A 15,626-nucleotide genomic window follows, 5' to 3' on the forward strand; every position below is an offset into this window, starting at 1 on the left:
TGGCCCCGCCCCCGGCGACCCCGCCCCCTCGCACTGCGGGGCTGCCACCCTGAGGGGCGCGCGGGGCAGGTCGATTCGGGCGGAGCGCTGGGTGCTGGGCGCCTGCGGGCCGTGCTGAGGCCTACAACCCCAACACCCCTTCTATAGGCGGATGAGCTTCTGTGGGCATTGACTTTACGACAATGCTTGATCCAGTGCCACACCAGCGAGCAAGTTTGCGGCGTGGCCCGTCTCCCTGGAGAACATCTGGACAAACTTCCTTGGACGCTTTTGGCAGGCAAGACTCCAGAGAAACCTACAGACAGGACTGTTGAGAAGTCTCCAGCCAAGAGCCCGAAAAAAGTCCAGCAAAGTCTCCTCAACAAGTCCTTCCAAATCAACACGATGGCTATTTACAATATAAATACATTCACGTAGCTATAGTACTCGTCTGTAATTGGCTGAGTACAAAATTCTGGGTTATTTTTGGTGGAAATCGAGTATTGTGGTTCAGGAACCAATCCCCCATTTATAACATTGTTCCTATGGGAAAATCCGAGTTACGACGTTTTGACTTAAGACGCGGTTTTCAGGAACCGATTGTGTCGTAAATCCGAGGACTGCCTGTATCTTTTATTAGGCCGAGTCCGTGCAGGAAGAGTGCGCACCAACTGCAGATGCTTCCTCAGCATGACGAAGGAGGCTTATACTTGAAAGCTTGCTAAGAAGCATTTTTTCAACTATTTGACTTGGTCTAATAGATCAGATTTACCCAAAGAACCTTGTCTTCCTCGTCCCATTTTACACACCTGTGAGGTATCCAGGCTAATGCTCTTCCCTGGGACAATCCAAGTTTATTGGAGTTCATAGATTCATCAATTGTAGAGTCAGAAGGGACCACAATGGATCATCGTGTCTGACCCCCTGCCCCTGGCAGGAAAGAGGACCAAAGTCAGATGACCCCAGCCATGTGACTGTCAGGCCTCCTCTTGAAGACCTCCAAGTTAGGTGATAGTACCACCTTTCTTGGAAGCCCATTCCAGATCCTGGCCACCCTTACTGTGAAAAATTTCTTCTTAATGTCTAACCTAAATCTCCTCTCCACTAGTTTGCACCCATTGTTCCTAGTTACTCCCTGGGGCGCTCTGGTAAATAGCGCATCACCAATTCCCTGTTGTCCTCCCTTGATAAACTTGTAAGCGGTTGCAAGGTCTCCCCTCAGCCGTCTCTTGTGAAGGCGGAAGAGATCCAGATCTCTCAACCTCCCCTTGTAGGGGCTTTCACAGAGGCTACTAATCATGCGAGTGCCCCTTCTCTGGACCCTCTCCAGATTCTCCGTGTCCCTCTTGAAGTGCGGTGCCCAAAACGACACAGTACTCCAACTGCGGCCTGACCAATGCTGCATAGAGGGGGAGCATCACCTCCCTTGATCTGTTGGTCATGCATCTGCTAATACATGACAAGGTGCGATTGGCTTTGTTGATGGCCTCGTTGCACTGCTGGCTCATGTTCATCTTGGAGTCAATTATGACTCCAAGATCTCTCACAGCCTCTGAGTTGCTGAGGAAGTCATCCTGCAACCTATAGGTGTGCTGGGGATTCTTCCTTCCTAAGTGGAGTACCTTACATTTAACTTTGTTGAATTGCATCCTATTCTGCTCCGCCCATTGATCCAACGTGTCCAGGTTGGCCTGTATCTGCTCCCTGCCCTCCAGTGTGTTAACTTTGCCCCATAACTTGGTATCATCTGTGAACTTGGAGAGGGTGCTCTCCACACCCTCATCCAAATTGCTGATGAAGATATTAAATAACACTGGTCCAAGGACTGATCCCTGTGGGACCCCACTGCCCACCTCCTTCCAGGTGGAGACCAACCCATCCACCACCACTCTGGTGCGGTCTCTAAGCCAGTTGACCTGACTGTACAGGCGTCCACTCCACAGCCTGCTAACTTCCCTATGAGAATAGGATGCGAAACTCTGTCAAAGGCCTTGCTAAAATCCAGGTAGATGACATCAGCTTCAGCTCCCGTGTGAAGGCAGTGTGACACCTGGTCATAAAAGGCTATAAGGTTTGTCAGGCAGGATCTACCTGCGATGAACCCAGGCTGGTTTTCTTTCAGCATCATTTCCCCTGCTGGGCCTTCACAAATGAGCTCTTTGATGATTTTTTCCAGTATTTTCCCAGGGATAGAGGTAAGACTGACTGGCCTAAAGTTACCTGGCTCATTCCTTCTCCCCTTCTTAAAAATGGGCACCATGTTGGCCCTTTTCCAGTCTTCAGGGATCTGTCCGGAGCACCATGAGTGCTCAAACAGCCGTGCCAGCGGCTCAGCTGCTACACTGGCCAATTCTTTCGGCACCCGTTGGATGGAGGTTGTCTGGGCTGGCTGGCTTGCACCCATCCAACCCTTCCAAGTGCTCCTTAACTAAGTCAGCACTAACCTTTGGTGGTCTGGTGCCTTTTGGACATCTGTCCATGATCAAGGTTGGGGAATCGACTTGGTCAGTACTTGAAGAGCTCCACCTTTTTCCCTGCATCAACCACCAACTGTCCTGATTTGTCCTGCAGGGGCCCTATGTTACTCTGCACTTTCCTTTTGCTTGCTATGTATCTGTAGAAGGACTTTTTATTGTCCTTAATTGTTGAAGCCGGCCTAAGCTCCAGTCCAGCCTTGGCCTGCCTAACTGATTCCCTGCAATAGCGTGCCAGGGAGGTGTATGCCTCTTTGGTGGCTGCCCCCTGCTTCCACTGCCTATAAATCTCTTTCTTTGCCCCCAGTCTTTCCTGCAGTTCCCTGTTCAGGCAAGGGGATTTTTTTATCCTCTTAGCCCCTTTCCTCCCTAAGGAGATAGACTCCTGTTGTGTGCCCCAAGGATCACTCCCTTGAGAAACCTCCAACCCTCCTGGACCCCCATTTGCTCGATGCTCTTGAGTTTGGCCACCTCACTAACTAGCCTTCTAAGTTTACTAAAGTTGGCCCTTCTGAAGTCTACAACTTTAGCCTCACTGGATATTTTTCTCACCCTTCACTGGATAGTGAACTCTACCAAGTGATGGTCACTATCTCTCAGGTTACTGTGTACTTGCAGGTTCCCCATGAGTTCATCCCCTGTTGCAAGGCGCTACCCATGGTGGGACTGGACTTAATCACCATTCAAGCTGTGCGCGTCAGAGACTGCCCCGTGCCAGTCCAAGCCCGGGACCATCAGACCCAGGAATAAACCGGACACCTGTTTTTAAACTAAGAGACGGCCCATGGGTTGAAATCCTAGTCCAGCCAAATGCTTTTGAACTGGGTATGACCCCATGTAAAGGGATTCTGCCTGTACTCTCCATCTTATTTTGGCAGAGCCTATTGGATTTTCAGGATCTTGCATTATGTCCTGCACAATTTAGAAGAAGGAATCCCCTAAGATGTAGGAATTTCAACTGTAGCAATGAGTCATGCTCTGGATTTCAGTCCTGGCTTGTCTGATTGCACCAGGAAGTCAAGAAATGATGCCTGTCATGGTGGGCATTGAGATGTTGTAAATTCAGTGTTCACAATGTTCTGCTTAGGGCACCTTAGGAAAGGTGGTAAGATTCTCTTCAGAAAAAAAAATTGCCTTTTGTCTTTACCTTGTTCCCTTTCCCAATTCTTGTTTCACACATTGGTTTAAAAGAGGAATAAAAAAAAGCTGCTGCTATTATTTTGTCTCCTGTGGTTAAGGGAAATACTGGACTAGTAAAAGAACAATCGTGCATTGTCAAAGTAATGGAAGAAATGACCTAATAGATCTTTTCTATAAGTCTAATTTCTGTGGGCCAAATGTTCTGAGTAACTGCTGTGCAACACCATTGGCTTCACTGGGGTTGTGTGGGTGTAAAAAGCCTCATCAATCTGCTACATGTTGTAGGGCAGGGGCAGCCAACCTATGGCACAGGTGCCACAAGTGATGCACAGCAGATTGGTGAAGGGAGAGGCAGCACAGTGGCAGAGAGCAGGAAACAGAGCATCAGATCAGACAGGGAACACAGCAGAAAGCAGAGCAGCAGCTTGGTTAGGGAGCAGGAAGCTGAACAGCAGCTTGAATAAGGGAAAAGGATTGGAGTGGCAGGGTGGGTGCAGGGCTAATTTGTGGCATGCCTGGCAAAAAGGATAACCCCCACTATTTTAAGGAATCCTACTCTGGGGCTTCTCTGAGACAGGAGGAAGGTAGGAAAAAGCACAAATAAAACCTCATACTTCTGCAATGCTTCTTTTTTCTTCTTTTTATCCAGGTTTCTCTTTGCAGAAACCAAAGTGAATTAAAAGACAAGCTACCCTCATTTACCTTTCTTTATTGTACATTCAAAATGGACAGCCAGGTCCTGTCTGAGCTTCTCCCAAGAACATACACATTGTGAGTCTTCCTTTGATAAACTGCTTTTAATGTTTCATGGAGTGATTCTTTTATAGAGGGTCACAGAGGCTGAAACCTTGTTTAAGCACAATGGAACCTGTCTGCCCTTGCCTGACTATGAAGATATGGCCGTTTCTTTAAAACTGTAACAAAGAGTCTGACAGGATGGGAGCTAGGGATGGTTCTAACCAAAAGGAAGAAAGAGAGTACTTTATTGTTTATGTCTATTCAATCCTTTTCCTTTTGGCTGAGCCAACCAGGGAAAGACCAAGTGTTGGTGCCAAGAGTGATGGTGGCTTTTGTGATATGGACACCTGTCCATTAAGAGTTGGCTTGTAATCAACAAGTCATTTCACACATGCTATCAAACAACCATCAATCAGCTGGTAATGATATTTGGCAGCTGGATTTAAACAAGCGGTCCAGAAATGATAGGTTCTTTAACTCACTAGCAATTCCCCTGATCCATCCAGTCCTTCTGTCTTTGTACCAGCTCATTATCTGACTAAAAATACTGCAGGTTGAGTGGAAGTCTAGAAGTGAGTCAAGGCCTTTTCCTCAGAGGGATCACTGGATAGCTCTAATTCAGTAGTCTAGTGTTTTGGATTTGGATCATTTCCCATGGGTCAGCTGGCTTTTGATTTTAAAAGACTCTCTTAGAAGCTCCCTTCTCTATAGCCATATAAATGGCATCTCTTTCAGGAAGAGAAGGGAAACAGCACTGAAGGTAATATCTTGCTCCTACTTCAGTGGCAAGCAACAGCAAAACTCCAGGTGACTTCCGTGTAAAGTGAAATTGATCCCCAAGAGCAAATGAGATATGCCTTTTTCTGCCATTAAAGAGACTCGGTAGTTAGACTATAACCCGTTGCTGGAAATTGTATGGTATGGAAAAAGTGCAGGTAAAGATAAAAAATCATTGCAGCTTCTGAGTTTGATCTGTGTGTAGCCCTTCCCTGAAAGCAAATACTTATTTCTGTCCTCTCTGCAGCTCCATCTGCATGTATGTTGTGACATACTGGTTATTAGCTGGCACTAACATTTCCCAAGGTGGCATTTTTCTTTAGTCATCCTTAGTTAGGATGACTAAATCTCACTGTCACAACAGGAATCATGATATGTTTTGCAAGCATGCCCTGGGGCTCCAGTTAGTACTCAGGACACTATTGTACTAGACTGTACAAATGCCAAGGAAAAGAAAGCCCCTATTCTTGAGTTCATCTTCTCAATAAGTGTCACCACATTAACTTTATTTTAAAATCAATTATTTACCTATTTGTGAAATAATGCATATGGTAGAAAAAAGTGTGGCAATGCAGAAGAGAGGTGAGCAGTCCAATGAATCATTGCAAGTGTGAGTAGAAATGTTATGACTCTCCCACCAGGCAAAAAAATACCACTCTCCCCATTGGTGAAGGATTCATACAACCCTGCGGGCATAAATGCATTAAAAATGGTCACTGCTGTTAGAATGACAAATACTTCCTGTAACTGGAGCAATCTTTTTTACTCCCCCTGGCAAGTGGCAATCTTAAGCTGCTTTAGTTTTGCCTTGAGGCTGGTGCTGGTGATGTAAAAAAAAAACTTGAATCACTAAGGCCCCAGGAAACATCAATACAGCAAGAACCTGAGGAGGTGCTAGAGAGATTAAACAAACATGCTAAATATTTCTAAATCTCTTAGGGCTTGTCTATACAGAGAAGCTATTGCAAACTAAACTGGGGTGCGATTTTGAACATCTATTTGGCACCAGCCTCCCACGTGGACACTCTCATTCCATATGGTGTGCCCTTTTTGCAGTTTAGTTTATTCTGCTTCTAAAGTGCATTTAAGGAGACACTGCTAGCATGAAATACATGTTCACATGAAGAGCTATCACCTAATATTCATTGCTCAATATTATTCCCCTGTGTGGCAAAATAATGCCTGTGGGATGCATCTTATTTGGTATGCCAATGTAAATCCAATTCCGGATACAGAGTTATGCTAGAGCATTAAATAAAAAGACTCATTTGACTACAATACTTCCTATTTTCTGTTATCAAATTGTAACTTTATGCTTATGTATTTATTTATTTTTTGCAACAGACCATGGTTTGCTTGGGTTTTTTTTAAGGACACAATGTTTTAATGATACATGCCCAGGAAATGATTATTAGAATACATACATGTTTAACAAAGGAAAGGGTGGTAAGCCTTTAAAAATGCTTTGAAGGAAACTAGTATATATTTATATCTGAACCTGTTTGGGGTGTTGCATTCTGTGATGAAGAGCTTTTCCAGTTTGCTACAGATGAGGACCATTGGAGCCTCTGGTCATAAAAAAGAAATCAGTTAAGCTCTCATGAGCAAGTAAAAGTGGTGAAGTAGGAAGAGAGCAATGACACTAGCAGTTCGTTTATAAATCATTCTTCCCAATATTCACATTTACAACTATGACACAATACTAGTAGTTTTGCTAGTAACCAGAGATACCCAAGTCAATGAAATTCTATACTGGTAGGACCACATAAAAATGGTAAGATAGCCATGGTAAGAGAGGAGTGACAAGCACATTTATCACAATTAGGACCTATTCAAAGAGGTCTGTGCCACTATGAAAGATGCATATTTATTTAAATAAGCATACATACTGTTGCTCAGAAATCTCTGAGAGATATGAAGTATGTATCAGTGAAATGGTATTTTACCCTTCTCAGATCTCAGTAGCACCAACAAGCATGACAAGTCTCAAGGTTGTACAGAGGCTTAAATAATATATCAGTAAGACTGACATTCCTCTTTCATCTCCCTTTTGCAACACTGCAGAGGTTTGTATAGTACTACAGGAATCATCTGGGTGCATACAGGAATGACATTTCAGCTAGTTGGCAAGTCCCATTTGTACTGGTACAGGACATTGCTGAAACTACCCAGGCAGAAAACAAGCTAAGTGTAACTAGCAGAAGTGACAACAGATGTTACGTGAACTAGCTAGTAGCTGTGTTTGCATCATGTAGGTATTTCTTTATAATGTTACATGCCTCTCCATTGAATTGACTCTAATTTGAGTCTCACTTAACAGGTTTTTCCAGCTCCTAATTTCTGCCTCACACACACCCCTACCAGATCGTGTTCACACTTACCTGTGTTTTGGATAGGGCAAAGCAGTCGTTGCTCTGTTTAATTTACTTTTTGGTGTCCTGAACATGATGTCTAACTGCTGTGTTTACAGGCTCTTGGAGAAAGTAGGCAGGAAAGGAGGACCAGGAAATGGGAGGAGTGAAGCTGCAGGCATTGTTAGCAGCAGAAATAACGTCTGGGGTGAATTGGGGGGGTTGTTGGGGGTGGGGGGGAGTGTTGCCATAATAAAATATCCACTCTACTGGATATTTAACTCTACTCTGTTGGTTAGTTATAAGCAATGAGCGTGCTTCTGTCTAGCTGCACCTAAATGTGGACCTGGGGTTGTTACTAAATACCATGCCAGTACAAAGCCGAGTCCAAAATATTGTAGATCCCTCGTGAGCTGTGGTATTGTTTTATATTTTGGATTCAGCAGTGACTTTAAAGAAGCTACAATACAGTTATTCTAAAACAGTCAGCTTCTGATCTCAATGGTAAGTCAGCAATGACTCCAATACAATCAAAGCAGTGTAGAGCTAATGTAAATGAGAGAGAGAGTCTAAGCCTGGAGGCTAGAGTTCCCACTACAGTAGGTGTAAGCTACTGCAACTCTACTGAAATGCAGTGCTAAGAGTGCGGAAATTATTTTGCCGATGCCTTATTATAGTCTCATGTTTGAGAAGCTTCTTTGGTCCATATTTACTTGGAATTCCTTCCTTCCCTTCTTCCTCTCAAGGAAGAAACGTCAAATAAGCGAACTTTAAGAAATCATTGCCAAATTGTTGAATCTTTTAGCACATCACAAAAACAGAAATAAGTGTTTTGGAACTGCTGTCCACTCTGCTTGGCCTTGTGAGTGCAACACTCCCAGTTATATTCATTAGCCAGCACTTAGAGATGTTTTCTGGGTACAGTTTTAGTCTGTTCAGCATAAAAAACACTAAGTATATTTGTACAGCTGATTCCAAATAGGAAGGACAGTTTCATGACTAGCACACAAAACTGGAAGTCAGGAGATCTAAGTTGTATTTCCAGCTGAAACTCAAACTTCCTTTGTGATCATGAGCAATTCGAATCATACCCTCAGGGTAACATTCATATGTAGAGGCAGGGAAAGCTGAGGATTTTGGACACATCCATTTCCCTGGAATTATTCTGTCAGGAGAAGGGATGAGATTTGCCCAAACAAAAAACCTAGATGGGTCATAGAGTCCCCTACAGCCCCCGCAAGCACCCCTGATTCCACTGGCTCATTGATTGTGCATTAACAACAAAGTAAAATAAAAGATATTCTTCTTGAGAGAGGGGAAGACTGAGACAAGTAGCCAGATTCTGTTTTTCATTACAACTGTGTAAGATTAAATAAGTCCAGTTCTCTCCATACTCTTTGATAGCAAGAGTTCATTTAAATTCACTGAGTTGTGAGCACAAACCTGGCAATAGGCAGGTAGAGACAGAGTGAGAAACACATTAAAGGAAAGTGACTTAAAAATACAGAAAAAGTTATTCAGACAGCATAGGTGTGCATGCTTATTAGGGAAACAGGCAGTTTTCTGCTCTGATTAGACCTAGCACAGCAAGAGGTGACAAACAAAAAATGGTTAGAACAGTAAGGGCAATTCATGATCTTTAGCAGCATCTTCTGACTACAATTTCCCCCTTATAGTTTAGGATATTAAAATATGGCACAATGTCTGGAGTGAGGATCAGATAGAAGCTAGCATTGGATGGCTGCCTTCATTGTTCACTCGTTATTTTAGCTGGCAAAAGATCCCCCGTTATGACAAGAGAGACAGATGATAAACAGAAGGTCTCACCGGTTCATCTTAACCAGCTGTAATGCAGGGAAACTGTCTGAGAAGAGGGAATCCAGAACAAAGCATTCAAATGGCTATGGGAGCAGATTTTTGTGAAGTTTAAGGAGAATCTTGCTCCAGAAAATAATGCCAAAACATTCAAGTAAAAAACTTGACATTAGTCCCTCACCCTCTTTACGGCTGAAAAAATCTTCAGAGGAAAAATAGCTTTTGCTGAATTAATAGTCTTTATATATATATATATATAAGATTTCAGTAGTCTAGTAGTGATCCAGAGTTCTGACAATTAAATTAATCTCAGTTCAAAGAGCAAATGCGAGGTCCTATTAACTACCAGTAAACCTATATTGAGCTTTTATTCACCTTAACTTGAAGCCCAGTGTTTCAGATGAAATGATCCTGAATTCAGATAACTTTTGTTTCAGGGCTTGGAACTGATGAAGTTTCCCTAAACCTGGTGTCTTTAGCTGGTGTGTTTTAAGGTCTGGAATATCTCAAATGTCCCTGCATTCCCAGACACAACAATATGTGCTTAGTTTATTGAGGGCTTAATTTTCTCATCTTGTACCATTTAAAGACAAACTATGCTTCTCTCACTTATTTAGGCAAAGCCCTCATTGCCAAAAAATGGGAGTTTTGCTTCAGCAAGGATTTCAGGCAATGGCCCATCTTTTGGAAGCTGGTACCCTTCAGTACCATGAGATTTGATTAGTCCTGCCTGGGGAATTCTTGTTCGAGTTTGAACTTTTAAATTGCTGACTTTGCAGAGTCAATGAAGAAAATGAAGAAGGAAGAAAAGGAAAAACATATAGTTACACCATGCTTGCAAATGTGCTCGGGGACAGGAAGTCAGCTTCTCTCTGAATCCCTGACTTTGAAAACTGTCTTGTGTTCATGCTTCAAATTGATCTGATTTCCTGAGCCTCTTTCGATGACCTATTTGTCAAGATTTCTGTATTATTTTTTATATGCCTCCATAGAAGGAAGTTTCCATTTGGTCAAACACATTTTTTGAATTTTAATGTACATTACCGTTACTTAGAATTCCTGAACCTTGCATTTCTTTGATTTTGAGTAGGAGCAATGACCTCAAGCTTCAGCAGGTTGGAGATTAGGCAGAGCTTTTTGACTATGAGGCTGGTCAAGCATTGGAACAGGCTACCTAGAGAAATTCCTTGCAAGTTTTCGAGAGCAGGCTACAGAAGACACTTGGCTGGGATGGTTTAGTCAGGCTGCTATTGCCTTGAGCAGGGGGCTAGACTACATGACCTCATGTGGTCCCTTCATACCATATTTTCCTATGATCCTATGACTTGTGTTCTGGAACTTCAAACCCAACCTCTATTTAAAAAAATGCTACAGTATACTTTAAATATTACAACAGATTAAAATAATAAGAATGTATTATGGACTATTACTTTACAGACATAATAATGAAGGATATCAAAAGATATGACTGCATACAGTATAAAAAAAACACACACACACAACAACGGCATGTGGATTAACTCTCTCAGGGCCATGTTTCAGAGGTTAAGAATGTCTTAGGCAGTTTGGTATCTAACCCAAACAAAAAGCCTTTGTGAACTCTACCAACCCAGAATGTTTCAGATCTTCTAGGTTACAGTAGTTACACAATCAGAAATCTTACCACTCCCTACATCATAGTGCTGTCCTTAATAGTATAGGCTCAGGCTAACAGCCTTAAATGCTTGTTTAGAAAAAAAATGGTCAGTATGTATTTCCTTATTTCTCTTTTCAGTGCCTTATGCAACTGCCTTATAAGGGGTCACTCCCTGTCAGGCTACTGAAAGTTCTTATGCAAGGGAGTAATGTGCTGCAGCTGTGCATGTGAGGCTAATTTAGTGCTGATGGCCACAGTTACAGCAGAGTTGGAATCCCTTTCCACACCAAATGGGTGAAAACTAGATTTCTTATTATAGTTCAAAGGGAAGACAGATTCTTTGTCTTCCTAGAGGGGAGCTATGCCATTCCTGCCTTCTGTGGACCAAACCATGTGGGTCTGCAAAGTTCATTTTTAGAGCTGAACAATCCAAGCTACCCCTCCGTAGATGGGTGAAAATGGTGGCGATGCAGCTGTGCCCTAGAGCAATCTACAATAGTAGGCTTTTTACCCTGGTCAGCAGCCTTTGATACAGCTGCATGTGTGAAATCCTTACTTATTAAAGTAAGTGGGACTTGTGCCGCTGATGCCATCTTGGCTCGTTTGTTCAGGGAGGCTGCATCAAGGATGTTTCTTAAGGAGTTTCCCCCTGAATAGCCTAACCACTGTGGCCACATAATTTATTATTTTGGAGAAATAATAAATCCAGTTATCCAAATCACACAAAATGTTTCTGTCCCATAAATGCTCTTAATCAAGGCAGGATCTAGAGCTGCCTGTTGTTTAGAGGAAGAACCCATGTATTCTAAGGAAGAGTGATTTAGTCCTGAGTCACTGATTGGCTGGTCAGGATTGCCTCCATGACAACAGATAGAGGAAAAACCCACTGTAGGTTTGCCAAACATCCGTATAAAACTGCTAATAAAAATGAATCTTTTTTTAAAAGCAGCTAGGGGTGATCCCGGAAATTGCAGGCTGGCAAGTCTTGCTTCTGTATGAGATAAATTGCCTGAAATAATAATTAGCTACAATTACAAGAAACGTAGAGGAATGTGATATGACAGGGACAAAGCAGTGAGGTTTCTGTAAAGGAAAATCTGGCTTCTCTGAAAGGACAGACTCTTTTAACATGTCAACAAATACCAAGACTACAGGAGTACCAGTAGTTAGAGTTTATCCAGAGCATCGAAAAAGAAGTGGACAAACCAGCAGATGCGGTAATTTTATAATTTTTCTGGTCTTAATCAGGAGAGAAATTCCTAATGTTGGTAAGGAAGAAAAGTAGCCTAGGAGTATGGAAAAAAGATAGCCTGATTAGATCCTGCTGTTTCCCCTGTGGGAAGGAAAATTTGCAGCACTTAATTCAAAGTATGGCTGAGTCACAGCTGAGTACAGAGAAGAATACATGGAACATGATTGTGCATTATTTGCCTACTAAAACTCCTAGCAAAGTGGGAGCAAAATGAATGAGAGCTTCGGTATGCAAAGAATGCAGAATCAGACTTATGATAGTGCTTGTCTGATGAGCACTTATGCAAGACTGAAAGTATATTACAAATGTCCAGGCTGTTGAAACAATGGAGCAAACATGAGCAAATTGGAAAATATGGGATATGTGCTTAAGGGCATGTTATATGTGAAGGAAGCAGTTTGGGGTGGATCTAGATTCAGTGAGCCAAGCCCTATTCTCAGTTGCACTTCAGAAAGCCTAGGGAGACCAACAAAAATTAGTCAGCTAATAATGGTTAGGCTTAAGGGTAGGGAGGTAGCTGATATTCAGATATGGATCACACGTTACAAATAGATGCATTTAACTGTGTCCTTCTGCTCTACACTTTATGTAAATCTTACCAGACTAGAGTCTCTCCAGGGCAATGACCCATGCCCTCTCACATGTGCCTAGCACACTGTGGGCATGACAAGAATATGATAAAAATAGGGGTGGCGGTATATTCAGTAGTAGTAGGAAATTCACTGCAGACTTAACCCACTGTAAAAAAGGAGTAAAATTTGAACCATTTTCTGTGCTTTTTCTTGTTTAAAAGAAAACTTGCATGATTACTAAGTCAAAATGACCCCTCTTGTTCTTCTTTAAGTGTGTGCTTTCAGCCTTGAAGCCAAGGACACACACAAGCACATGCACGCGCACACACTCTTCCCTTTCAATGCTGTTTTGGAAGCAATTAAGGTTTTATTCCATACACTTGTCTCAGATAAGAAAATAGTGAGTAATATAACAGAAGATGACTCCTTTTTGTTGACTTGAAACTGTGGGTGAGGCTGCTCCGACACGTTGTAATTACAGCGCATCGGAGTGGACTTGATGAATTGAGTCTGCTGGAGCATGGTAGTTCCCAAACTCCAGCAGACTCCAGTGTCATGTGTATCATTGTCCCTGCTGAAAAATGGTGGCAGGGGAGCTTTAACTAAAGCTCATCAAACGAGTTTTAGTTAAAATGCCCCTGCCACCATTTTTCAGTGTGGGGATACTGATAAACGTGAAGCTGCGGAGCCACTCTAATTAAACTGCCCTCCCCCCGCCAACTCCCAGAGCACTATGCCCTATGTTTTACAGTGTTTTAATGCTAAACATGTAGATGTACATCCCAGTAGTTGTATGTGTTTTACAAATAAACTGTTTTCTGACAGTTGTGTGACAGGCTGGTAACTAGGGACATGGAATTAGGCCTGTTTCTAATTCTGGCCTTCGTTTTTGCACCAAAAGCCTCACTGTAGCATTATTCTGGGATTGCTGAATACAATCTCATATGATGTGGACTGATTAGTGGAAAATACTTCAAATGGCATAGTGTTCCCACCCTTTCCACCTCCTTTGATCACTTCTGGTCTCATTTGTCCTGGAGAAGTGGATTCATCATTCACAAGCTTCCTCTTGAACAGTCCTGTGTTCAGCCTGGTATACTCTTGGATCCTTAATACAGTGAGAAAATAGTAACCCATCAGCATAGGAAGGAAATGATTGAACATACATTTAATAAAAAAATCAGCACATTCATTAACCTCATCTTTAAAAGGTTACGGGTAAGCAAATCATGAAATAGGAAAGTCACTGTCTTTTTCTGATTCTGCAGATACATGTGGATTGAAACAGAAGCCACTTTCATCTCTCCTGGATCCAGTCCTTTACAGTTTTTTTACAATTCACTCATATAATTATTGAATACCTGGAAAAATGACAAAGTGAACAATCCTGAACTGAAATGGTGGATGGGTAATATATCCCGTCTCCAGATTTCCATGAGACTACTATGAATCTAAGAAACATCAAAGATATTGGTGGAACATAGAGGACTGCTTTCCTCACTTGGATTGTAGTAGCTGGTAAGCTAAACAGGGGAGACCTGAAAAAAGCAAAAAAGAACATGTATCCGAGTACTAAAGAACCAGACCGTATTGTTGGCAGTAAGAAGAGGGTATAATCTTATCTTGTGGTACCATAAACCAGCCCTTTCTCCTCATTTCAAGTCTCCCTGCTGTTAAATGGGAGCCCAGAAGATGCAACAGATTATGGGGTGGGGAGCAAGAGCCTCACCTCTGCAGAAGAGCATACATCAGCCATCTGTACCTTAAGATACCAGAAAGATGAAGCTGACCGGCTGCTCTTAAACACAGGGGGAGGGAAAGCTGCCCCCAACAAAAGATAAAAGGTTGCTGGGCACAGGTCATTTCTGGAGGGAAGGATATTTTCTAGCTCAATTCCTTGAATTTTAGGAACTGGAGCTCCAAAACAAAAGCAAAGTGTAAGGGACTCAAATTCTCATATATCCACAATGAATAGATCTCCCTCAGCCTCCCTGGGCTTGGCACAGCTCTGTCAGAGGAAAAGGAAAGATGGGGGCTGGAAAAGTAAATGAGACTGAAGAAATATTTTAAAGAAAAATGTGGATAAGAGAGGCAAAATGAGGAAATACTGCCATTGTCTCAGAGCAGCCACCAACAGACACATGCCAACTGTGTGACACTGATCTCAGCCATTCCACCTTAAAAGCTTCTGGTGGGAACTGTCTGATGTGACACAGACAAGTCTCCGAAAAAGGTCCGCAAGTTAAGGGATGATCCAAAGCACAGTGCTCTGCACTGTATCTGGGCAAAGTGAGATATCACTCCCTGGATTATCTGTCCAGGACAAAGTATCCTAGAAACACTCTGATAAACTGGGAAGAGATAGGGTTGCAATAAGTGTGACCTGAGTTTCCAGATATTCAAACGCATGGGGCTTCCTCTTGCTTCTTTTTTTAACAGACATATTCAAATTGGTGTATTTAATTTCCCTGCTCAAACTAGAATGCCAAGAGCTGGATGATCTCACCTACCTCAGTATTTGGGACACTGATGTCTGAAAAGGCTTCTTTTTTTTGTGGTCAAACTGAAACTGGCAGCTGAAATTAGTGGAGAATCACATATGCCACCAGCATGATTGTAAGAACGTCCAGTGTCATTTAGGGTTCTGGCTAAGAAACAGTCACTGGATTAATCAGAGTGGGCATAGGGGTTGGCCACAATCCTCTATAACTTTGATTTCATCTTCCAAGCCTGGAAAGAAGCTGCCACTACATAAAACATTTCAGAGCACTGTGCAGAGAACTAGCCAAACTAATGGCATTGTATTCATGAAGCTGAAAGTCAAGTGTTAGTCCATGGGCTTTGTTGTGAAGGCATGTTAAATCCAATGCTGAGGACACTACATCCTACAAG

The 15,626-nt window shown here is 42.6% G+C and overlaps 1 protein-coding gene across 1 annotated transcript in view; it reads right to left on the minus strand.

Moving 5' to 3' along the window:
• The window catches only part of LOC102382505 (phosphatidylinositol-binding clathrin assembly protein-like), a 59,832-nt gene extending 46,037 nt beyond the window's left edge, over positions 1 to 13,795 (minus strand). The window contains exon 1 of the mRNA XM_025215374.1: positions 13,730 to 13,795. Coding sequence (XP_025071159.1) covers positions 13,730 to 13,763 — 34 coding nt within the window. The 5' untranslated portion in view covers positions 13,764 to 13,795. The remainder of the gene's footprint in view (positions 1 to 13,729) is intronic.
• Positions 13,796 to 15,626: the final 1,831 nt, after the last annotated feature.

Source organism: Alligator sinensis, unplaced genomic scaffold (assembly GCF_000455745.1).
Source record: "Alligator sinensis unplaced genomic scaffold, ASM45574v1 scaffold646_1, whole genome shotgun sequence".
Classification (NCBI taxonomy): domain Eukaryota; kingdom Metazoa; phylum Chordata; order Crocodylia; family Alligatoridae; genus Alligator; species Alligator sinensis.